This window comes from Bufo bufo, chromosome 6 (genome assembly GCF_905171765.1).
Source record: "Bufo bufo chromosome 6, aBufBuf1.1, whole genome shotgun sequence".
Lineage (NCBI taxonomy): Eukaryota > Metazoa > Chordata > Amphibia > Anura > Bufonidae > Bufo > Bufo bufo.
The window spans coordinates 426,573,443-426,599,365 of NC_053394.1; the positions used below are offsets into that span (position 1 = coordinate 426,573,443).

Below are 25,923 nucleotides of genomic sequence, written 5' to 3' on the forward strand. Positions count from 1 at the left end.
ACTGCTCCACTCAGATCTTCTCTAGATCTGTCAGGTTTCGGGGCTAGAATGACTAAGATGTGTTGATGCCCTCTGGCGGACTTCGGTACTGGGCCTATGAGGTCCATAGCTATTCGGTATACTTCGATAATCGGGAGAGGTACTAGGGGACTACGGAAATGTAGCTGGGGGCTAGTTATCTGGCAGGTTGGCAAGACTTACAAAACTCTTCCACTTCTTTGAATATGCTGTGCCAGTAAAACCGCTGTAGAATCTGTACGATCCTGAGTTTTCTGCAGCCCCTGGTGACCCCCGAGAACGTGTTGGTGGGCTTGATCTAACACAAGTTTGCGATAAGCCTTGGGGACCACCTACTGTTCCATAGGCTCACCCCGTAGTTGGTTTACCCGATACAACATATCTTGATGAACCACAAAACAGGAAAAAACTCACACTGACCTTCGGTCTCAGGTTCCCAGGGTTCTGTTCTCCTCCCTGAGCCGGGCCACTCTGCTAGGGTTACCCCTGTCTCATGGGTATCAGTCACTCTCATAGCAGGCCACAGTGCTGGGAAGCCTCTCCCTATTATGAGTTCATAATGTAGATTTGTGGCAACAGCCACCTCGTGGGTCCATCTACCGGCCACCGTAGTTAGAGACACCAGCGCGGTGGGGTAGTATTTTAAGTCTCCGTGGATGCACATCACCCCAACCTTCCGGCCAGTAGTGATGAGCGGTTGTGATATTTCGCAAATATTTGGGTGAATATTTGCCATATATTCGCAAATTTGAGAATTCGTTATCTCCAGTCATTATTTTCTTGATTGTGAAAATCGGCAATTAAAAAATCTGCGCTAAAAATTCGCATTATGAAAATGTGCAATCAACACTACTCCTAAAGTCAAAGATATTGCAGCCTTCTCATTGGCCCACAATCTAGAAGCAGGGAGGGATCATGTGTACTGATTTTTTTTAAAAATTGAATATTCGAAATTGCTAATATATATCACTATATTCTAAATATTTGCGCATTCTCGAAGTGCCAATATTCGCGATAAAAATATTCACAATTCAAATATTCGTGATCAACACTACCGGCCAGTATACTTAGGGGACCGCACCAGGGTAGCCCTTACTAGGGTCACCAGACTCCCTGAGTCAGCAAAGCCTCCGCCGGATTGTCTCCCACTTCCAACTGGCACAAATGATCTAGAGACTCTGGGGTACTTGATGCACACAGCCTCCTGGCATATAGCGCCATAGTTGTATCCATGGGCTCAACCCGATGGGGACAGTCAGCTCTTACATGGCCAGGCTCCTGACACCTCCAGCAGACTATCGGAGCCAAGTCTGCCGTGGGTACATCCCGGGCGGGTTTTATCATCTCAAATCTCCGGGCCTGGGGTGGAGATTTTCAGGGTTTGCCGACCCCCCTCCCAACAGAACCCTCCTTTAGATTTCTGGTATCTTCATAGCGTTCCACCAGGTCCACCATCTTAAGGGCATTGCCAGGAGACACCTGACCGATCCAGTGCTGGAGAGGGCATGGCAAAGCCCTCCAGAACATATCGGCTAACAGGCGATCCAGCATAGCAGTGGGACTGCATGCAAGAGGTGAAGTAAGTTATACTGGGGTCTTTCAGGCTTAGCCAGGTTGAACCCCCACTGATGCACCCGCTGGGCCTGGACCAACATATTCACCCCCAGACTTGCCAGAATCTCATCCTTGACTTTTTGGTAGTCGGCCGCTTGATCATCCGGCAAGTCGAAATACACCCGCTGGGAATCGGATGCCAGGAACGGAGTGACGACCTCAGCCCACTGGTCACGGGGTAGCTTTTCCCTGATGGCCACTTTCTCGTACATTGCCAGGTAGGTTTCGATGTCGACTGTGGGGGGCATTTTAGGAATCGCGGCATGGACTGCTTTCCGGGCATCGTGGACACTTGAGGTTGCTCCTGCTGTCTGCAAAGCCATCACGTGTTGTAGCAGCAACTGGTTAGTCTCCTGCTGCTACTTTTCAGCCTCGCGTTGCTGCAGCTTTGTCTCTTGCTGCTGCAGATTAGCCTCCATGAGGGCCTTCACAATAGCCTGCATTTTGTTGTGGGGCACTGGTTGTAATACAGCTGGTTTAATGTACTACATACAACCGTGCCTGAAAAATGCATAAGCGAATAAATTAAAAATTAAAAAAATCGGCGTTCACGCCAGCCTCACTGCTCATGCCCGCATCCTCCACCAATTGTGGGGTTTCGCTTTCATAGACAGGATTAACGGACGCATTGTAGAGGCAACAACAAGTTCTTTGGATCAAACAGTTCAGTGTTTTATTCACACTTTAGGCAAGTGACAGAGCAGTCATATTCAAACACAAAGTCACCTTGCGGTGTTGGTGGTAATTCACACCATGCGGCAATTCTGCCTCAAAGAGTCCTTGCTGATAGCAGCACCAACCTGTTTTCACGCTGAACAGGTAGTGAGCCTTCATCCAGACACAAGGCTCCCAGATCCCAACACAGAAGCATGGCTTCTGAGCACAGCTGCCTATTTAAAGGGGTTGTCCAAGTTATATTTATTGATGACCTATCCTCAGGATAGGTCATCAATATCAGATCAGCTGGGGTCCGACACCCGGCACCCCCACCGATCAGCTGTTTGAAGAGAAGGCGTGCGCCGTGCCAGCTCTGCCTCCTCTTCATTGTTTACCCGCTACCTGCTCGCCGTTGCATCTGCAGCGGTGAGCAGGTGTAATTACACCAAAGCTGTCGATTCATTTCAATGGGACAAATCGCTCCTATACAAGTGTATAGGAGCGATCCGTACCATTGAAATGAATGGGACAGCTTGGGTGTAATTACACCTGCTCACCGCTGCAGATGCAACGGCGAGCAGGTAAACAATGAAGAGGAGGCAGAGCTGGCACGGCGCGCGCCTTCTCTTCAAACAGCTGATCGGCGGGGGTGCCGGGTGTCGGACCCCAGCCGATCTGATATTGATGACCTATCCTGAGGATAGGTCATCAATAAATATAACTTGGACAACCCCTTTAAGGATAGCCAGGTGCTGCCAAAACCCGGACCGGCACTTAAAATCTGGTCCGGTATTTGACCTCACCTGGCTGTAAATCAGCCCAGCAGCACATGCTGGGAGGAAAATACCTGCCTTGCCAGACAAAACCTCTCACTGTGTCACAATATATATATTTTGTCGAAAAGTGTCTGGTTGCTCTCTCTCATCTGAGCTTTGCATCCAGGGTTGGACCCTCATAGGGTAGTGGTCATCTTGTGTGCATACTGTATGCATCTTCATCTATTATTCTAAAGCTGGCCGAACACATTGGTTAAAATAGTATTCTAGTTGTTATAGGTTATCGCCTATGCACATGATAGGGAAGATTACGATTAGATTGGTGGGGGTCCTACTGCTCTGACCCCCATCGATCACCAGGGCCCCATAACCCCTGCAGCTCCCCGAAATAAAGAGCAGCCGGTCGGCATGTGTGCGGCCGCTCCATTCATTTCTATGGGAATTCCGAGATGGCAGAGCGCTGTACTCTAATATATACGGAAATCCCATACAAATGAATGGGGTGGCCAGGGGGGCTGCAAGGGATACAGGACCCCCGTTCAGGGGTGCACCACCAATGAGGCCAGGTGAGGCGATCACCTCAGGCAGCACCAGGTAGGGGCAAGAAGGAGGCAGCAGAAGGGCCATGGGCAATGAGCGCTTTCATTGTGGCATAGGGGTTAGGTTAAAAATTTGGCATTGGGGAGGCGCAGTTTCCGTTTGGTGCGCCCCTGCCCTCGTTCTTGTGATCAGTGGGGTTCCGAGTATTAGGACCCCCACCAATCTAATAGGGGATAACTTCTAACAACCGGAATACCCCTTTAAGGTTCGAATGAAGTTACCAATTTTGTCAGGACGGACCAATGGTCCTCTTCCCCAATGGTAGATGTTGGGAGAGATGAGAATCAGACAGTCGGATTGTCTAATAGTCCATCAGATACAGTAATCTGGTTCTTCCCAATCCTAAGTGTGCCATATTAATAGAAATGAATTCCCTCTACGTAAAGGACTGTAAACCGTGTGCTGTCACATTCTCTATCACAGAGCGTATTTGTGTTTTGTCATCAGGTTGTCAGGACGCAGCCTGACAAAGATGTGCGTGAAATCACCAGGTGATACAGTTCTCTTTATCTTGGTAAAATATAGTTTATTTGCTCATACAAAGACATAGTATGAATTTCAGAATGCAATATTTTTTTTTCTTAAAAACATTTTTTGCCGTGTAAAATTAATTTTTTGTATTGTACATACCACAAAATACTTGTTTTATTAATGTACACTTTTTCATGTTTCAATGTCCTTTGTATTCCTTTTTCATATATATTTACTTATATAGATATTTATATAAATTTGCTATTTCTAAAGTAACCGGTTACAGATAGAGGGAAAAAAAAAAGAAAAAAAGAAGTAAAACAAAATAGATACGGCTGAATAAAACTCAACCACTACCTCATATGTGCGAATTCTAACCACACAGAAGGTTAGCAGTACTTTAAGTACAAAACCAAAAGGAGGACTAGAACTCAGCTCCATGATGACCAAGGCATATACCACAAAGCTCCTAGGCCTTATTAGTTAAAGGGGTGTCCGGTTTCAGGGCTGAAAGTAAGCTCCCGTTCACTCCTTTAGCATATAGGTTAGGAGCATCGGAGCATTTCCTTGCTCTGATGCTCCCCTTGCCTAGCGCTGCATCACGCAGGGAAAGTCCTGTTCGTTGTGAGCCGGCGAAGAACCGGGCTTCACAACACTATGCTAGGCGGAGATTTCGGCCTAGCAGGGAGCCTGGTGACATCATTGGCACAGATGGGCGGTGTACAACACTGTTCTGGGCAGTTTTAGAGGCGGTAATACCGCCTCTAAAACCACCCAGAACAGTGCTATACACCACCCACTTGAGTCAGTGACATCACTCGGCTCCCTACTAGGTGGAAGTCTCCTCCTAGCATACTGATGTGAAGCCCGGTACATCACCGGCTCACAAAGAAAAGGCCTTGCACTGCATGGTGCAGCACAAAGGAAGAGGAGCATCGGAGCAGGGAAATGCCAAAGGAGTGAAGGGGAGCTTATGCCAAGGTTCAGCCCTGAATGCGGACAACCCCTTTAAGTAGGCCTCATGTTGGACTGGTGTCATGGCTACATCAGACAGAGCAAAAATAACAGATTACTGCTTTTTTTTCTCTTAAATACTTCTACAGATTTCTGCATAGCCATTAAATTTTATAGTTTTTTTTTCTTAGCAGCAGTGTAAAAATTACCACTTTTAGATATTGAAACAAAACCAATAACCCTTGGTTCATTTTTTGGGTGGGGTTCCTGGTAGGTAAAAAGGAAATAAAAAGGACACCGCCAACTGACCCGAACATAGTCATGTGCAAGGTAATGGCAGGTAAGCAGCTTCTGGTAGCATTAAATGGTAACTTGGATTGAATGATCATGAAGTATGGCTTAACTGGGTTTTTTTCTGAACATTTTGTTGGGTCGGGTCATTTTGTTGCCCTAAAGCTTGCCACAGACGTGAGATTGGAACTATGGTGTTGTGCTCTTGAAGTTTTTCAACTGTGCACAGCCAAAAACACCAAATGCACTGATATCCAATCAGCCAACATACCATAAGGTTCAGGTATCCACCATCTACTAGGTTGTATACTATATTGACCAATTGTTGGCTATCAGTTCTTTGCACGAGAGAACATGGACAATCAATGGCCAACAATTGGAAAAGTAGTTCAAATTGGACTTCTCGGCAAAAACTGATCTCATGTCTGTGGAGCTTAGGAAAATAATATTCTAGTAGGTCGGGATGAAATAGGAGGTTTATGAAGAAACCAATTGTCAAATTGGGAAAGTAGTTGAAATTGGACTGGCACAAAAAAGTATTTCATGTCTATGAAGCTTTGAAAAAGAATATTCTGATAGGTCTGTATGAAGTGGGAGATTTATGAAGATATAAATTGTGTTATCCTAGTGCCGCAATTTGATAAATATCCCGTTAGTGTGGTAAAAACCAACATCATAATAGTGCAAAGACGACTCCAAATTTTAAGTATTTTGTCCAAACATAAAATGTTATGGTGCATCCAGCAAGGACATTGGTTTTAGACTGTAACATTGAAAAGGTACGGAAATGTTATTAAAATATTATAAAACAAAACCTATCATGCATAGAGAATATGGAAGACATAGGGTGTAAAGGCTTTCATCGGCTAGATCACCCACTCACCACAAATGATTGACAACGCAATGAGAGTCTTGCAAAATACTTTGGGATCTGTGATGTGTCCTCGTAAATACCAAATGATGAACATACAATGTCCACCCATGTTGCTTTCCACACTTCCAAACCCATGGATGGTAGAATTTGGATGCTCACCGTGAACAACCTCATAAATTGTGTGAATCGCGGCAACCAAATGGACCCCGTAGTTGGAGGACTCGGATTATACTTCTAGCCAAGTTATTCAACTGGATATGGCACTATAATAGAAAGGCTATGCGCTTTGCGTTCCACCACCAAACCTCTGGTCCTACGCTGTACCACCCTATCAAGTCTTGAGGAAGAATCAATGCCCAAGTATCAGGAAGTGTGATGAAAACCAAGAACCCTGCAAACTTGCCGACTTAAAAAGATTTCAATACCCGTAAAACATAACAAACACCAAGGTAACGTTATTGTGCTTTCATATTTCTCAGCATATATATATATATACGACTGCATAAGGAGCACCATTAGCGAATATGCAAGATGGAGATGAAAAACCCATTATTATTTTTTTGAGACCAAGAATTTGCCTGCGGGTCATCTGTGCAAAAGAAGGCGACGTTGATGTTCTGTCTCTTCGAGGGTCGTGATGTGATGGAATGTTAATACTATGGGCAATCAAGGAACCGCGTGGTTAGGCAGCTTAGTGAATTAATTGCTTAGGAATTACAAATAAATTATAATAAAATAGATTTCTGTACATTTATACAGACACACAGAAAGATGTGTTTACTTCACATAAGTCTACGACTCTGGCTGACTTTCATCTTCAGTCCCATCCAAAGTCATGGCCAGTCATTTGGTAGAACTTCATGTTGAACGGCCTGTAGAACTCGCGCAATCTCTGGACAACTTCTGGGTCTATGTTGGGGTGAGTCCGGCCCTTGGTTTTCCCCAGACAGTGGGGTTTGCTGCTACCCTCCGCCTTTTTCAAGCATGGGAAACCCTTAGTCTTGTTGAAATAAAAATGTTTGTCTGTGATAATTCGTTTAAGTCCCAGGAAATCCTGGACACGTCCCAGTTCTCCAGCGGGATCCGTGATCAGTCTCTCCCCGCTGACAAAGAGGATCTGGCTCATAGGGAAATACTGGAGCCAGTTCTCCAAGTGCTTGGCGTAGATGCCAATCTGGATGGCACTCCATGAGATGTCGATAAGACCCGTAGTCCTGTTTTTAAAGGTCAAGCTCTCAAATGTGGGGATGTCCGGCCTCTTGGACAACGTTTGGGTGTAGTCCGATATGACGCGAGTTACAGGGTCTCTCACCACCACAATCACCTTAGCATCCTTTGACATGGCAGAGATCCGAGCTGGAGCTTCCTTTGTCACAAAGTAACTGGGAGTCTTCTCCATGGTGATCTGGCCATCCAATGTCCTCGGCATCAACTCCCTAGAAGACAATAAGAAAATATTAGCATCATATCACAAAAATCAAGACTTCAGAAGATCTTATGATATGGTATTGTTTCTACAGTCATTCCCGTTTGCAGAGCCATATGACTTGTTAGAATTTAGCACTCACTTGAAGGGTTAATGCTGTCTGCAAGCCACAGCTCTTTGACAAATGGCATCTCGTTAGGCATCTTGAGCTAACACCAGGCTGAGTTATTTGTGCGCCTTCAAGATGGATTGACCCACTTTGCTAATTAACTGCTGCAAGGTGGGGGAAAATGGTTTGTGGCTGTTTCCTCTTTCCTAAATAAGTAAGGGGGTCAGAAAGAGGCAAAGACGTTGTGCCACCTCGATGCACATTATTGGTGCGTCATTAGGATCCTAGCTGGTGGTATATCAGGGGTGCAGCCATTTTGTCGTCTAGTACAATATTTTTAACAATCCATCCTGACATCAACTAGATATAAAAATCATGAAGCTAAAAGGGATTGTCCTACGAAAAGTATTTCTCTCCTATCAGCAGTTGCACCCTATGACCCAAAGAATGAGGGGTTCCTCACCTCATTTTTTAAGATTGTGGGTGGTCCCAATGGTCACACCACAATCCAATATCTATCTTGTTGATCGGTAATAAATACTTTCAATGGATAACTCCTTTAATGTGTCTCATGCTGTAGTGGTTATTTTAGTGTTGATTTAAAGGGACATTTATGGCATATACACAGGATCCGCATCTCAAGATTTGATCCCTGTCTGGCGCTGCCGTAAATGGACAGGTGGCTGCGCATGTGCGTTGCTCTCCAGCCATATCTATGGCAGTAACAAAAATAGCTGATTAAGCATGCTCTGCTATTTTTGGAATTCCCATAGAAATGAATGGAGAGAGCTGACCATGCGTGGCCACCTCTCCATTTACAGTGGCACAAGATGGAGCCCCCTTGAGATGGAGTAGGCTACAAATGTACAGATGGGGCTACCACTTTAACAGAGGAAAAAATCCACTTTGTGTGGGAGGAGCTGCGCAAATCATTTTTGACCGATTACATATTGTGCAGATTACAGGATATAGAAATTTCTGTACGGTCTGGTAGACCCTCACTCGATTGGACAGAGGGAAACCAATCGTGGTGGTCGCAATCTCTTAGTTCCACCTGGACATAAGTGGCGGCAAGTAAATCTGGCCAACGTTTATCTCTCCATTCTCTGATGAAGTAACATGCAGCAGAGACTAACGTGGTTAATGGAGGAGGAATTGGGACAGTGGCCACCAACTGCTTCTTCGGCCAACAGATGGCCTATGTCTACGTCCAGCTCAGGATAGGTCATCAGTATGTGATCGTCCTGGCACGCTCTCCAATAAGCGGTTTGAAGAGACTGCGGTGCTCACTGTGCCTTCCTAGGCCAGTGAAGTCATGTTCATCCATCACACTGCCCAGGTACAGCTTAGTCCCTGTAAATGGGGCTGAGCTGCGATACCAAGCATAGCCGCTATTTAATGTACTTGGTAAGCACCGATCACATACTGATGACCTATCCTGAGGACAGGTCATCAGTATAAAACACATGGAAATATGTTGAATGAGTAAGACTAGTTGCACACTAGCCGTAGAGATCCAGCAGGGAACAGCCTGTAAGATCTCTGTGCGTTTCTAAGGCTCCGTCCAGCCCCATTCACTATAATGCAGACTAGCGGAGATCGGGCCTCATTCCGGCAAATATGCAGAGAATCGTCCGGAAGAAAACTGCTGCGTGCATAGCGTGCCGCTAGTGTGCTACTTTCATATTAGCGTTAGGTTTGTCCGGCAAGCTATTCTGGCAGGGGAACAGCATGCCGTATCCGTACTAATGCTAGCCCATGTGTGCCACTGGAAATAGTCACTCTAATGGGCACGGGCTGGAGGTCCGGCCGCAGCATGGCAAACATGTCGAGAGGCGGCCGGACAAAAGCCACAATATGAGTGACTATGCCAGTGGGCCACATACACACCCTGATCATGTTCTTATCTCTTAAACACTGCTCTATCAGTCCTGTTATCATACTGAAATCCACTTTATATATCATTATCTCATTAACAGAGCGATTACATAGAACGGAGTCTTTTAATGCTGTAATAAAGCCGGAACAATGACAAATCCAACAGCCTGAACGCTCCTCCATCTCCTTGAGAAGCAAAAAAAAAAGTGAAGCCCAATTACATCCCTTTTACACGTCTTTCTTTGGAAAACGGCCCTCAGCGCGGCATCGAGCAGATTGCTAAATTGCCTCAAATTACTGTAAACTCTCAGCAGATTGCTGGGCCTCCATTTAATCTGTTTGCAAACACAGGCATTAACCCGCACCACCCAGCGTTTAAATTAGGCTAAAATAGCAGTTTAGATGAAGACTGCGCCGCGCCGTCTACGAGAAGACGATTTGATGGGGTTGTGGAGCATTCTAAAATTTCATATCTGGAGGAGAAGAAAGTACTGAAATATTTCAGCCTATTATAATTCACCTGTTGTACTCATATGGGCTGAGGTATGAAACCTATAGACCTAGCTGGGTGTATAGTTGTGGTAAATTAAGAAAAAAAAAGAACACCTAGAAATGTAACGTGATGGTAAACCTCAGCTTAAAGTATAAACTGCTAGTGGTGCTTGGTCAATAATCACAAATTCTAGGTGGTACCACCTTTATTTTGGGTTCTGCAGCAAAGTATATGTTGAGGCTGGGTCATGTTGAGGCTGGGTCACATTAATACTGGGTGACATCTCCCCTTGCTGTGTATCTGAAGTCAAAAAAGGCAGTAGAACTCGTTCCTCGATGCACATACCATAGGCTGGTCAATGTTCCCTCCATGAATACTAGCTGGGAACAGCCATGGTAGCTCATGGTACCCCACACCATGGAACCTCTTATTGGTCCTGTGTGTCTCCACACTATGCATGATGGCAGTAGGTGCTCTCCAGCCCTCCTGTGAATTCTGATTTGGCCATCATTAGTATCAAGGCAGAACCTACTTTCATCACAGAACACTATTGTTTGCTATTGATAGCCACATCAGAGTTCACAATAGGGCTGGAGAGCACCTACTGCCATCATGCATAGTGTGACGACACACAGGACCAACACCAGGTGTCATAGTGTGAGGCGCCATTAATTACCATGCCCGTTAAAGTCGTATTTGTGGAGTGAACATTGACCAGCCTAAGGTATGTCTAGGACATTGTGGACCCAGTTAGACGTGGTGTTCCAATAAGATAATGTCTACCCACAAACTGTCCACACTACACAACATGCTCTTCAGGGAATCCAGCAGCTCCTCTGGCCAGCCTCATCTTCAGATCTTGACCCCATCAGGAATCTCTGAGACTGGATGGGATGACGGATCTCCCATGCACAGCAGACAACAACTTGGCTGAACTACGGGTCCAAGTTGAAAGAGCTTGGAACGACCACAGGAGGATATCCAGCATCTATATGACCGTCACCATGTCAGAGTGGCCTCCTGTATCATAGCAAGAGGAGATGTCACCCAGTATAAATGTGACCCTGCCAAATACCCTGCTGCAGAATGCAAAATAAAAGGGTACACCACCTTGGTTGTGTGATCATTTACCAAGTACAAATAGCAGTTTATACTCCATCAATCTTAGCTCGATTGGATTAAGTTTTCCAGGTGTTCTTCTTTCATTTTCCAGTAGTGTATATACACAAAGCAAAGGAGAAGAAAATGTTTCTAGTTATGCATCTGTAGTTGTTCATTTAGTGAATATTAGTAATCAAATCAACAAAAATTCAAATATGCCAATTAAAAATGGTTTGATGCTCAAGAAGGTGTCCTCAATTGACTTAAAAGAGAGGCAAAATCTGGTAGCTGCCTTGGAGAATCCATTAAGCCCTAGCCCCAAAAACCAGAAAATGTAAACATGGCCATACACTTTATATCAGGCATGCCCAACCTGCGGCCCTCCAGCGCTGTTGCAAAACTACAACTTCCAGCATGCCTGGATCGCTTACAGCTATTAGGGCATGATGGGAGTTGTAGTTTTGCAACATCTGGAGGGCCGCAGGTTGAGCATCCCCGCTTTATATTAAGGACTGAACCCACTGACTTCAGTAGGATTGGTCGACCACTTAAAGTGTCATTCATTGTGAACAAACACTGGGGTTTTCCATAATCAACAGTCATGAGGAGTAGGCAATAGATTCTTTCCCCATAGAAACCAATAGATTCTTTCCCCATTGATGCTAGGAAATTTAACTCACACACCCTCCCTGGTCATCACAGAATATGGATATCAATTTTTCCCCCCTATTCAGCCAGAAAAATTTCTTTTGATAATTTTAAGGTAAAATTTACAGTTTCCGATCTATACATATATAGAGTTAAAACTGCTTCAGAATTGAATAAAAAAGTCAAAACAGGTGGAAAAAAACCCCAGCCTGGGCCACTCTTAATATAACGTAGAGCTATATAGATGACATTCTTGGATCAGGCTTCATTTTTTAACTTCGATGGCCATTCTGTAGGCAGAAGTTTAGCATAATGGAAAATCTGACCAAGAAAAACAATGCAAAAGAGAGGAAAAAAATAAAAAAAGAATTATGTGCAAGCCCTTGAAGATCTTCTGATCATCCATCAGACTAATTACCCCAGATGTCCCGCTGTGTTTGTATTACCTCACTAATTCACTGAGAGAGCCTGCTCAATCATAATGTGCCTGACACTTGATAACCAAAAGTAGGGGATATATAAAAGACAAAAACACTATCAGCCGTTTCCTCCTCCGAGATAACAAAGCCAATGCACAATAATAGAGAACAAAGCAAAGAGTGAGTCACCTTTGTCAGATACAGACGATATATTGACATTTGTGTGATCTCAAAAACCCTTCAACATTACCATTTTTTTCTCTTTATACTGCTAGAATGCCTATTGATTCTTCCTGCTTCTAACTTTGGATGGTCAGTTGGTCATTTGACCCAATATTCTACTGTGACCCCAGAATGACCCCACACGTGACTATAATTTTCTTGACGCTGATGGTTTAGGTCAGTAAATATGGCTGCATGGTCTAAGAACTTTGACGTTGAAACCTGAGCAGTGTGATAGAGCCAGATAACTGGACATGTAAAGTGGTTATACACTTTATTTAGCTTTCGGGTGAACACTCGTTCGGCCAACAGCTATCTCTCCTGACCCCCCCATACATATGCATGCATTCTCAATAGGGCGAGGGGAGTATGCAGCTGCCAGAAAGCTGGAGGTAAGCCACCGCTTTTCTCCCTTGAGAACAAAAGATAGGACATTTTGGAAATCAACACGCCTAAAAGGTGGAGACATAGTCAACAGCTGTTGGCCAAATGATCATTCAGCCAATAGCCATCTCTCCCGACTCATTCCTGACTCCCCCATGCACGTTTTGTTCAGCCAAGCATGTATTTGTTGTCAGTGGTGAAAGAGGAGAACCACTCCCATATATTTATCCTTTGGGAGAATGGCAGTCAGGAGCTCCCCAAACATGTTAGATTGTTGGCCAAACATGCAGTTCTCGGTGAGGTCAGCTGCTAATACATTGATGTGTATGGAGGCCTTAACTATTCGTCCCACCTCATATCTACCATCGAGAGAGTCAAGACTCACATTTTTGGCCAGTCCCACTGAAATTGGTGGGTTCAGCCATCATTCATCTAATGCATATGGCCACCATAAAGGGGTTTTCCAGAATCAACACTTCTCACCCATCTACAGGATAGATGACACATGTCAGTCAGTCATGGTCAGCTTGACAAAGTGGTCAAATATTTAAGTATTCATACAAATAGGCAGACAGCAATTTGCCAGCATCTCTTCACCGATACATATGGGTCAGTCATTTTCCTTAATAGAAATTTGCAGTCCTCAAGGAAGCCACAAGAGCATCGCAGAACAATGCAACCCAACAGCCCCTGTAGGCAGAAGCTTTTAGAAGACATAAAAGGCCAACGTGTTAGATCCTGTGGGCACAAAGTACGTCTTATTCTGCCGGGCAGCAGGAGATTCCTGTCCCCCACGGATATGTTTTTTCAACTGTTGCTAGTTGTATTCACACAGAGTATAACCAATCGTTCCCCACCTCCCCATTCACCTCCATTACTTATCTAGACTGTCAGTGGACAGCCCCCCATTTGCCTTCAGTTTTCTACGCTGCTTGCTCCCATGCACAATTAACCTCTGCTACCGTCTTTGAAAATCATTCGTCCTTCCATTCTGTTCCTTTCTACTAAGGAACTCGCTCCCTCCCCTCCCATCGGACGACTCATTGAGCCATTGTGTCCTTCCAAGAAGCCAGAACAGGATTGGATAATCCTAAACTGTGCTCTCACCCCCTATGGTTTATTTTAGTTTTCTGCAGACACTGCATGCTGACAAATGCTTCTTTCGTAGAGAAAGGCTTGCTGTTTTTTTTTTTTTTGTAGAAGGTTCTGCATCCTTTGACGGTGTATTGGCAGCAGGCTAAGGCCTCTATGTACAACGACCACCGTCAAATGCAAACCCTAATGAGCAGTAATTATGAGAACGGCCACAATTAGATATAAATGGCTACTTGCTTGTAAAATCTGATTGAAACAATATTGCTAGATCTGTGGTTGCTGATCGTTTCCACCTGCCCGTCATAAAAAAGGCTCTTCAATAAGTGGGCTGATGACAGAGGTGGTTCCATAAAGTGATGTAAACAAAAATTTGTATGTTATCGACCCTAAGCCTTTCTACTGCCTCCCTGTCCATCCAACGAATCCATCTAAATAACCTGACCAGGGCAAAGTGACCCCTCCCTTGGCACATGTTCCAGTTGTCCTCCCTAGCTATGCCCCTGTCAAGAAGACAAAGGACACAATACAGAAGACAGAACATGGAGGAGAGAAGTAACATGGCCCATCTCAGAAATTGCTTGCATATTGCTAGGATTTGCAATCTGTGTCAGATAGGAAGGGGTCCCAGACCAGAGGTGGGTCCTGCGCCTATCTCTAGTAAGTGATCTTAGAAGTGAAGAAGAGCATACTGCACATGGGCAGTTTCAAAAATTGCATAGTGACCATTTTTGGGTGTTTTCAGAAGTCCCATAGTGATGAATGTAGAGTGCACTGCGTATATATGCGCAGGCGCCGTTCCATTAACCGTTATGGGACTGCTGGAAATAGCTAGCAGAGCTTGCCTATTTTCGGAACTCCCACAGCAGTGGACAAACGGTGGCCACACATGTGCAGTCGAAAACAGTCGAGTGCACTCGCTCTGCCATCAGTGTCCCAGAAGGCCGACCCCTTTAATGGCAATTCAACCACATGTATGATATAGATTTATATATGGTCAATGAAAATAAAACCAATGAAAAACATAAAAATGAAAAGGCAAACTTTTAATTTTCAAATTTCACATCTATATATACGAGTTTGGACATCAAGAAACTTTTTGATAACAGTTAACAGTGACCCCGCTTCCTGAGATGCTTTTTAATTGGGGAGGAGGAGGGCTGGTGCCAGGCTCCACGGGTAACGATCCTGGCTAATTACAAGTCTGCCATATAATAAGAGGCTATGTGTGCCTTTACTACTTCAGACACACAAAATACAGCCCTGTCAAGCATCTCCCCTCTGATTCTGACTGGATGGGGGTAGAGCGTCCCTGAATTACCGGCAGTTTAGCTAATTATTTTGTATGTATGTATCAGCAATTCACTGCAGGCAGTCCGCCCCAGCCACGGCCGTTAGTGAGCGCCATCCCTTTTGTTCACTTTTTGGACAGGATACAGTTTTGCCGCACCTTCTGGTCATGACTGGGTGAGAAGAGAATTTGTAAACCCCTCGGTGCATGACAAAACTGTGCATCTGATATGGACTTGGCTACGTAAACACTTTAAATCATTGCTAACCAGCTGTTTTACGGACACGAGGGGATCTACATACTGTAAATTTGTTCAGTCCGGCCCTGGAAAATAAAAAAAATAAAAAACTGCAGGAATTTGGAAAAAAGGTTTTCAAAAACACTTCCTGTCCCAGGACTATAAACTGGGCTTGGAAGGAGGGGGAAGACACTTCAGCCTTGGAATTCACATCCTATTTAATCAACGCCAATGGATTACATTTTTTCTTTTTTTTTTTTACTAAAACACAATAATTTGGGATTTGATTATTGGTCGCAATGCAAACTATTCCGTCACAATGATATAGCAAAAGGTGTATTTAACATTTTAGAGAAATACACTTCACCAATCCATAGGACCAGAACAGTAATGAGTTCAGAAGTTTTGAAATTTTTTAAACAAATCTCCGACCTGTTGAACAGTTTCGCCCCAATGCAACCAAACGGCCAATGAATCATAAACCAATTTGGAAAAACTGGAAATGCTTTACTGGCTACTACAAATAACCTGTGCCGAAGGACGTACCCGGTACGATGATCCCCCTCTATCTGGGGTGTATAGCACTACACAGTGCCAATGGGGAATTCTTCAAATTCACAAAAACAAATGAAATAGGATCAGATCCGTCGGTAGTCACAGCCTGAAGCTATTTAGTTTGTTCTGCAAAGTGATCTGTACTCCATTAGGATAATGCCACTATACACCTTTTGGAGTAATCCTTCAAAGTCGGTGTAATTATGTCCTCTGGTGTAGCCTTTGCCCTCTAATCACGGTACAGATTGTTATCCGCTCCTGCACCGGGTACCGGGCACAACCCTTTAATTATAAGGTCTGAAATAATAGGACCTGTAATTTGTTTGGCATTTGCTTGGCTCAGGAGGTGACGTTGGACCAGCAATGGTCACTGTAAGGAAAATATAGACACAGGTCACGATTTCCATTAACCTCTGCTGTATCACTGCGTAACACATTACATTGTATAGACACCAACCTAAACAGTAGCCACCAACCAATCATATATTAGCTTCTCCTGGGTAGTGCAAGCCTTACAATAGCAAATATAGGTTTAGGCATGGTTTAGAGTATACGACCATCTAAAACAAAAAAAAAAACTAATGTAAAAAAAAAATAACTTCTTTATTCAGCTCATTCCTGGAATACTCGTTGACAACCTATATGGTCGCCATTACAGCTCCCACATTGGGCATTGCGTGGATGTCCCATAGTAGAGAAGATCCATTCAGGGACAACTGACAACTCTTATGGAGGCTGTAATGAAAGCCAAGATATTACATGACTAAGTAGGACATGTGTCTTAATAGTCATTGACCAGGGGAAGGGGGGGGGTTATCACCATCCAACTCTCCCAGCTGCAGACAAAAAACGGCTTCACTGCTAAAATAGTAGAGGCCTAGGGCTTGGGTGTCACGTGAAGACCTCATGGTGAGCCTGACTGGAACAGCAAATGTTTCCGAGCTATGAGCGGCCTCCCCAAACGTTGACTGTGTGACATTTTTCGATGACTGAATGAATGAAACATTTTTATGACGGGCGTGATCATTGGCTGATCCCAATGTGGGAATCTCGGTCTGGGGGTGTTGAAATATCAAAGCCACCTTCCGAGCACCGCTCACAAATGTGCCAGACTTTCCGGACAGTTCAGCGATACAACAGGTGAGGGGATGAGGGAGGGGGTTGTCCAGAAATCCGAGCTGGGCAGACAATATGCTCCCTCTTTTTATATAGTACTCAATGGGGCAAAAGGCTTTCTTTGGGTGCCCTCCGACCCCCCTCCACCCAAGGAAACATGGATTATAGATGCCATCTGTGCAGAAATCTCAACCTGTCTATGGACCAGGCTAATCGACCTCCAACCACTACCCAAAAAGAAAAACTTTGGAAGAGAGTTAGTTGACTTTTTTTCAGTTTCCTTTGTATAGAACCTACTCAATATAGAAAGCAAAAAGTCATAAAAAAATTATACAAGAGGCGATGTATATTACACAACCAGTTTAGCGGCTTAGATATTATTTTTGAACCGTTTTGTTCAGAAACCTCTTACAAATTGCTCCTTCTACCCAAATAAACAGAAATCTGTTACTGTTACCTCCTTTTAAAAAAAGCGCTATTCTCTGGAGATTATCAGATTAGATTATTTGAAAGGCAAACAAGTGACTGGTAATTAAAGTGGCAGCAGATTGACAGCTTGACATTTGTTTTAATTTAGCTGTCGTCTTAAGTATTTAAAGGGTAAAAAAAAAAAAACCTTTGTATTTTTTAAAGCCACTGTATAGCCGACGAGTCCTAGTATAAACAACCAGTCATTGCCGATGAGGTCATGGATAAAGTATCACGAACGATTGTTAAATTATTAGTATAATGTCATTATACGGAGTTTCTAATATAGAGGTATAGAAAAAACTAGAAACTGCAGTGAAGCCAAGATATATTATAGATCTGCCCATATCATTAGCGTTTATTTTGGTTTTATAAAGTTGTGTATTATAGATACAAAAAACTTAAATTAAATAAAATATATCTAGTGTAAAAAAAACACTAAAATATATCTAAAACAAAATTCATCTACAGAAAAAAAACATCAAAAATATGTACAGAAAATCCCCCAAAAAGTCCAACAAAAACATCAAGTAAACAGCAGATACACAAACTTTGTAAAAGGTTTAGCGTCATAAATGTCTCACGGTGTAATCTATAGATCTGCTTTCCTTCCGTCATGGTAAATATTTCAAGTGGCGATGTTATAAGAAAGCACTGAAGGCACCAGAACAGGGTGAGGGGAGAGATAAAAACAAGAAAAAAAAATCTGGAGGTCCATACTGTCAAACATGACAAAAAGTTGTCAGATATCTGAAGTGGCGTCAACACAATAAAGTGTTCATCAGAAGGGATCTTTTCTTTTTTCTTTTATAAAATTTTTTAAACATTTCAAAACTAGTTCAAAAACTTTTGTGCTTTAGGAAAAACAAAAAAAATATTTCATACATTGTACAGATTTGTTTAGTATTTAAAATGATATATTAGTACTATAGAAAAAAAAAAGAAAATTTGAAAATGTAAAGTTCAGAACATGTTTTATATTACTGACGAATCTTCAGCTATATATATATACACACCGGTATATAGATCGTATATAGGAACAAAAATTTAATATTAACGTATTTACTAACTGCGATGCGGAGTGTCATAAACACAGGCTGACATTTTCCAAAAAGAGCAATCTGTCATCTTCTACATACATCGAACCAGCCGCTGCTACTGGGATGTAAAAATAATTATTTTGGCAGGTTGACACATAATGAAAAATTGAGCATAAAATCCTAGTGGATTTAGCATTTCCCTCGCTCTCAAAACTATTTTCTATTATTATTTTAAGACAATGTTGTTTTTTTTCATGACTGGGAACTTTTAAGGAAAAAAAAAAAGTTTGTAAAACTTTAAATTTATGATTAAAATATATAGAACTAAATCAACCTGAAAAAAGTTACAGTGCGGCATTCACTTAATTGGATGGGAACGCTATGGAGCTGTAGACTGCTTTGGTAAACCGCACTTTTTGTCATTTGGTTAATGAGAATCAAGAATTTTTGGCACCGAAGGAAAATCTTTATCCAACATAAATATTACAAATGTTAAAAAAGGGGGGGGAGGAAAAATTTCCACTTTTGTATAGTTAAGAAAATAGTAACTTGAAATTCAAATGATTTGGTTTATGGCAGATGAGATTGGCAGGGTGCGATTTACATCGGTCTACGTAATGAAATGTAAATTGGGTTAATACAATAGGGGTAACGTAAACCAGATTAAGGGAGTGAATAAAAGCTTAAAAAAAAACACATTATATTCATATAAAAAGTTATGCAGAAATAGTTTTCTTTACTAGCATAAGCGGCTATAACAGGAGGGTGAGATCACCTAGAATTGGCCATCGTCCGGCTGGCGGATTTCTAGCAATGTAACCTGGGGCACAGATGTAAATATAGGTTTCGACTGATTTCTGTTACTGTTGCTTTAAATGTATTGATGAGTTAAAGGGGTTCTCTGGGAATAATAACTTTTTACCAAATGTTTGCAGAGTAGACATACTTACCTGCTCTCTGCTCTGCTGTGTCCATGTTCCGGTACGGCAATGGGCGTGGTCACATCCTCAGCTGCAGCCAATGGCTGGCTTCAGCAGTGATGTACCGTTTATGGCCACGTCACTGCTGAAGCCAATTATTGGCTGCAGTGGAGCTGGTGACCATGCAACATCGGATGTAAACCCTGGGGACCAGAACATGGATCTTCTGTTTACAGAGGCAAGTTGGGGGAATTATCGCCCGGACAATGTCGCTTTTCAAAATGGCTTCCTCCACTGTGCATACTAAAGAGTTCGCTATTGCCAAAATTCAGAGAATGCGACATTTGTTGTATTAATGAGGGCGGAATATTCATATATTAGCCATTTCAGAACAGGTAGCGACTTCATCTGGATTACTTAAAGTCTACATTATTAGAAGACAAGCCATGCACATTAGACAGTTGTCAAACCCTCTCTCTCAATCTTTCCATACACATGCAAGCCCGTCTCAGCGGAGCATGCACATGTTGGAGAGAAGGTCGCAGCCAGACACTTCTAGCCGAGGGTTATCGACTCAAGAACAAAATAATAGGGCAGTTGAAATCCAACAGCCAAATTTTCTCCCTTCATCGTCCCCCTCATACACATAATATGGTTGGCCAGACCCACAAAAAATCCGTGGCTTTGGCCAAGATTTACTTAGGTTGTATGGCCAGCTTGAGATCTTTAGGTGGGGAAATGGGATATATAATCTTAGAATTTTCATACAAGGATACGGAGTAGGGAGGGTAATATAAATGCAACCAGACCATGAAGGGCGGCCATATTGTAGTCCAAACCATTGCACAACAAGGAAGCCAGTTCCCGGAGAACCGATGACTCCATGAAGGTCACACGTACATCGGAAGTACCCACAGATCTCCAAGCTGTCCATAGACATAAGAAATTTGATGGTATCATCCGATAATCTAATACAGGGACCGGCAACCGTCGGCACTTCAGCTGTTGTTAAACTACAATTCCCAGCATGCTCCATTCGTTCTTAGAATGGCAGAGCAAGTATGAAAGCTGGGAGTTGTAGTTCCACAACAGCTGTAGTGCCAGAGGTTGCCTACCCCTGATTTAATAGATGGCACCAGAGGTGTCCATCACCCACTCACCTAACCTCCACTTAAAGGACAACCACATTTAGTTAAGTCAAATGCGCATACAAATGGCGTGGCCTGGGACGGGGGGTTAATAGCTGATATTTCGACTTAATCTCCCTTTTATCGGAGGCCGTAATACCCCAAAACATATAGGGTGTGTGAAAGGGAGGAACGTAAAGTCTGGTCATCACTCAATCTGCAGATCATATTGAGCAATGTCTCCATTTGCACATGGTCACCAGAAGAACTTCACCTCCCATCAGAACTTTCTGATATTTTCCCGCCAGCATTTCCTTCCTTCACACCATACGTACGAATATCTGAACCTGCCGTCCCACAGGTCAAAAGGTTGGACATTGTCCTCTCCCACCTGGGATGTTCTCGAAACGTTTTGCTATTTCTGCCAACAACCAGAGGCCAAGAACATTTTTTAGGCTTGTTCAATAAATATCTCGACTAGTGGAACGGATTTTCTTTTTGTCTCCACAGACACGAGAACATTTTGGAAGGACTATTCATTTTTTTGGTGGTCATATCGGCCAATTTATGTCTTTAGCCCAACACATGTACTGAGCCGCTCAAGAACATAAAAAAAAAAAAAAAATCTGTTGGTTTTAACAGACCTGGTGGACAATTTGCCCTACGATCATACAGTATTGTGAGCTCCCGGGGAGGCAGGCTGTCCCGGGTACGGGCAGCTTAAATATGTTTTTTTTTTATATTTCTAAACTTTTTGATGGGTCTCATTAGCTATGTGCTAGTTACGGGATATTATAGGATTGCTAACCTGATATTTGCTCTTCTCCTGTAACCTAAGACCAATGGACGGACGCCGTAAAGAGTTCTCAAGTTTTCTTTGACGCCTTCCTTTCTGTAACTTTAGAGCATAGTTTACAACACAATATGGAATATTTTGACCGTTATTTGGTAAGTTTAGGCAATTTTCTGCTTATCTTTTCCTTAATGATCCTTCGATATACTTGTACTATACAGCAGGGGGCACAATGTTCCTTTGTGTTCTCATTCAGGAGAACGGTAGTCTATTCATCTGTAGTTTCCAAAACCCGACCTGCAATAATGTCCCCTACGATATAAAGACGTCACATAACTGATAAGATAGGAAACCACAATAATAACGTGACCCCAGCGTTGTACTAGATACGTAAAACTGGAAGAACACCAGTCACTGCAGCCTGGAGGTTCCTTGCTTCCTGCAGGTATCAGACATGACGGATTTCTATGGTCTTGTCTCCATAGAAGCATGCATTATTCTTTATACTTTCCAAAACCGTCATGCGTCTATGCCTCCCCTCCCCGGAAGATGAGACTGCTACGTTACTGTATCTACTGCAGGCAAGTGACTGCTCCCCCATCCATATAGATCAGACACCTAGAACAGGATCCCTCATTAATGCTCCCCCTTGCTGTGCGGTGATAGGAGGATGAGCAGCTGTCAGTCCCCGTCACCTGAGCCAGCGGATAATACCGTCCCATTATCTCACTGACGACCGGCAGCACAAGAGTTAAAATGCTGTACGATGCGTCGCCGTTTATGCCCATGTGCTCCACCGAGCTCCGCCACAGACGTGCACCCATCCTCACCGGAAAAAAAACTAGCAGAAAATATAAATACATGCAGAGGTCTCCTTGCGTCGTCCGGACCGCAGGAAATCAAGGGAACGGAGAGGGTTAACGTCAGTGGATACAAATAACCTAAAGCAAAAAACCTAAACCTACAAACCTAAAGCAAAGAACTTCCAGACAATACAGCAGTACATGAAGCCTAGAGGACTAAAAAAATGAATAAAAATATATATATTTAAAATTTTTATAAGCTTTATTTTTTTACTTATTTTTTTTAACTCTTTTATATACAGAGAAATGTCAGACGCGGACCTACCGCCACCGTTTACAGTGAATTTTACTATATTTTCGGATGATTTCTGGCGCGTCCTATCCTGCGTACTCACAGTTTTAGTGCTTTTTGTTGTTTTTTTTTTAGTAGGGATTTTCTACACAAGGTGCGGAGTCGCGCAAACAACTAACATGCTACAAATTTTAAACTCCGCACAATGAGGTCAATTTCCGCACCTTCAATATGCCCTGTGCACACATCTCATTCGCTTTGCTGGTACTGTATTACACAGCAAAAATCCGCACATAATCCGCATCGTGTGCACTTACCCTTAGGGCTCATGCACACAACTGTATGTATTTTGCGGTCTGCAAAAAATACGGATGACGTCCATATTGCATCCGTTTTTTGGGTGGATCCATTGTAACAATGCCTGAATAGACAAGAATAGGACATATTTTTGGGCGGAACGCACGAAAACTGGATGCACACAGAGTCATTATCCTGAAGTGAATGGTTCCACATATGAGCCGCAACAAAAAAAAACAAAAAACGGAACGGACACGGAAAGAAAATACGTTAGGTTAGAGCCACTTAATGCCAACACGCTTCCAATTGCCTCATGCACATGAACGTATTTTGTTTCCGTGTCTGTTCCGTTTTTTGCGGATAGGTGCAGCCCCATTCATTTCAATGTGTCCACAAACGGCACACCGTGTTGTCAGTATGTCCGTCTCATAGCCCCGCAAAAAAGACAGAACATGTCCTATTCTTGTCCGTTCTTGGATCCGCAAAAATAACAAAAAAACGGATGCAACACAGACGTCATCCCTATTTTTTTGCAGATCAGTAGCTTGTGGACTGCGACTCACATACGTGCGTGTGAATGGAGCCTAAGGCAACAGTCCACTACAAGCCACGTAGCCTGGTTACTAATTTTAAAAAAAATTATAATAATTTTTCCTAAATAAAAGTCAAATTTGAAGTAACCCCCCCCCCCCCCCCCCCCATCCCCGTCAAGGCTGAACATTTCTTTGTCATTTGTGTGAAAAGGTTGAGGTTTCAAATAGTCTTTCTTCCCATAAAGGGAGTGGGCAAAATTTTTTACAATGAATGAGTACAAAGATTTTGCGAGCAAAGGGCAGAACAAAAACATTATTATGACAAAGAATCTTCCCAAGGCATTTCTTGTGTGCGGCAATGAAGGTTCACATCCGTGTCGTAACAAGTCTGTATCTTTTTTTTTTTCTTTTGAAGATTAAAGTAGAGAAACCGGCAGTGAAAAAAAATAAAAGAAAAAAACTGCCATACCATACAACTAAATATTGATGCCCTCCTACGTCTCCTGCTTTGCATGGTAGCGATGATAGCGGAGCGCGCGCCGCCGTTATCAACCTGATCTCTGTCAGGAATGGAAGTTCAAACGCGGATGTTGTGGGAATATTAGGAGGTTTGCGCATTGTGAAGGCTCATTATTGGGGAAGTGACATGAAAAAAAAAAAAACACTAAAACTTCAAAAGAAAAATATGTATGTAAATAAATCGGGAGCAAAAAAAATAAATAAAATTAAAGAAAATGATATGAATTAGCATTAAAAATAAAAAAGATAAAAGACAAAACGATGCAATAAAATTGGGATTTTTAAAAAAAATCTAGGCAGGAAAATCGTTTTTACGTCTTAGGCTCTTGAGGAGTGACATGCAATACCCTGCGGTCCTCGACAGGGATCACTACAGCGCTGCACATCAAACAGTCCCTGCGCGGCAGACTTCGGCCAGGTACACGTCCTGCGCCAACCCAAGAAAGCCACAAAGCCAGCGTTTAGAAATCCGAAATGCAGCGTGAAGTAAACCGGCATAGAAAAGCAAATCAAAATCTAGAATAGTAAAAAAAAAAAAAAAGGCTCAAAGTACTCAAATAGTTTGCATTTTCTAGTTTTTTTTATTTTTTGGGACAGCCCGGGCTGTTCCTGGAAGGTCCGGCGGCTCGATCTATAAATGGCGCTCTACATTCATTATGTATGGACGCGGCTCTGATGAATGGAGGGAGCGAGGCCACATAAAAGTGGAAAAAAAATCAATACTTCCTTGTTGCTTAATTTCTGAATCCCCTCCTGGAATTAAACCGCTACCCCCCCCCCCCCCCCCCCCCCCCCCCAGGCTTTCTATCTATGTATCCAGCATGTAATGCTTGTCATTGAGGTTACAGACGCGTTTCATCTCCGGGATAATGGAGCCGCTCGGTCATTTGCCCACTAATGCATTGAACCCCCCCAATCAATAATAATTGGGCGAGCGGAAGTGACCCCTCTGTGAGCGACAGGACTGACCCCCTATACATTATGAATCGGTACAAAGCACGTTTTTGAATTTTTTAAGGACTCTTAGGGACAGCTTTCCCTCTACCTAGGCAGACATTTAAAGGGCTACACACACCATAAGCCTCAGCGCTGTAGGGAGAATATTAGGGAGGGTCTCACCTGTACCAGTCCAGTCCCTTGTCATAGTTCCTATCAAAGAAGTGGGGTTCAGCCCCCACAGCCCTGATGTCAGGGTGCACCCTCAGAAACTCCAGCAGGGCCCGGGTGCCCCCTTTCTTCACCCCGATGATGATGGCTTGGGGCAGCTTCTTGCTGCCGGATCCGTTGTAGAAGCTGCTGATGGAGCCCGTCTCCTCCGCCTGTAGTCGGGGCTCGGGCCGGAGCAGCAGCTGGGACAGGACTCCGGGCTGCGCCGCCGGGGCGCTGGGGGCGCAGGAGCCGGCGCAGGAGTAGAACATGTAGAGGCAGAGGAAGAGCATGGTGCAGAGGGGCAGCAGCAGCCTCCTTCTCAGGTGGGGCACGGGGCTGGCATCCATAGGGACATCCTGGCAGGGAGCTCACTGCGTCCTAGGCGGCATCCTGCGCCCTGTGTGCACAATCCGGCGGTAACGCATCCCCGTGCAGAGTCCAGGCTGTCCCAGCAGAGGCGATCCACTGTCTCATCACTGCCCGCCGCCTGCCCCGGACTGCCGCCTCCTGCCTGCCAGCGCAGAGCCATGGCAAAGGGGGAGGGGCGGGCGCCTGACAGGCGGCCGCCCGCCCAATCACACCGGGGCAACATATGCTAATTAGCCATTTGTTGATAAAGGACAGCCAATAGGGGGAGACGCTGTGCAGGGTGATTGGTGGCCGAGGCTATAATAGACCCTGGAACAGGGATAGTGGGCTCAGAGGCTGCAAGGAGGGAGAGCAGAGGACTGGGTGCTGAGAGGGAGAGCAGAGGA

At 43.8% G+C, this 25,923-nt stretch overlaps 1 protein-coding gene across 1 annotated transcript; it reads right to left on the minus strand.

The window, feature by feature from the left end:
- Nucleotides 1–5,274: 5,274 nt before the first annotated feature.
- LOC121003487 (heparan sulfate glucosamine 3-O-sulfotransferase 3B1-like) lies at nucleotides 5,275–25,670 on the minus strand. Its single transcript, XM_040435374.1, has 2 exons — nucleotides 25,139–25,670; nucleotides 5,275–7,691 (listed from the first exon to the last, which is right to left on the minus strand). Exons 1-2 carry the CDS (start codon nucleotides 25,513–25,515, stop codon nucleotides 7,073–7,075), a joined length of 996 nt encoding a protein of 331 aa, XP_040291308.1. The 5' UTR covers nucleotides 25,516–25,670; the 3' UTR covers nucleotides 5,275–7,072.
- Between the last annotated feature and the right edge of the window lie 253 nt (nucleotides 25,671–25,923).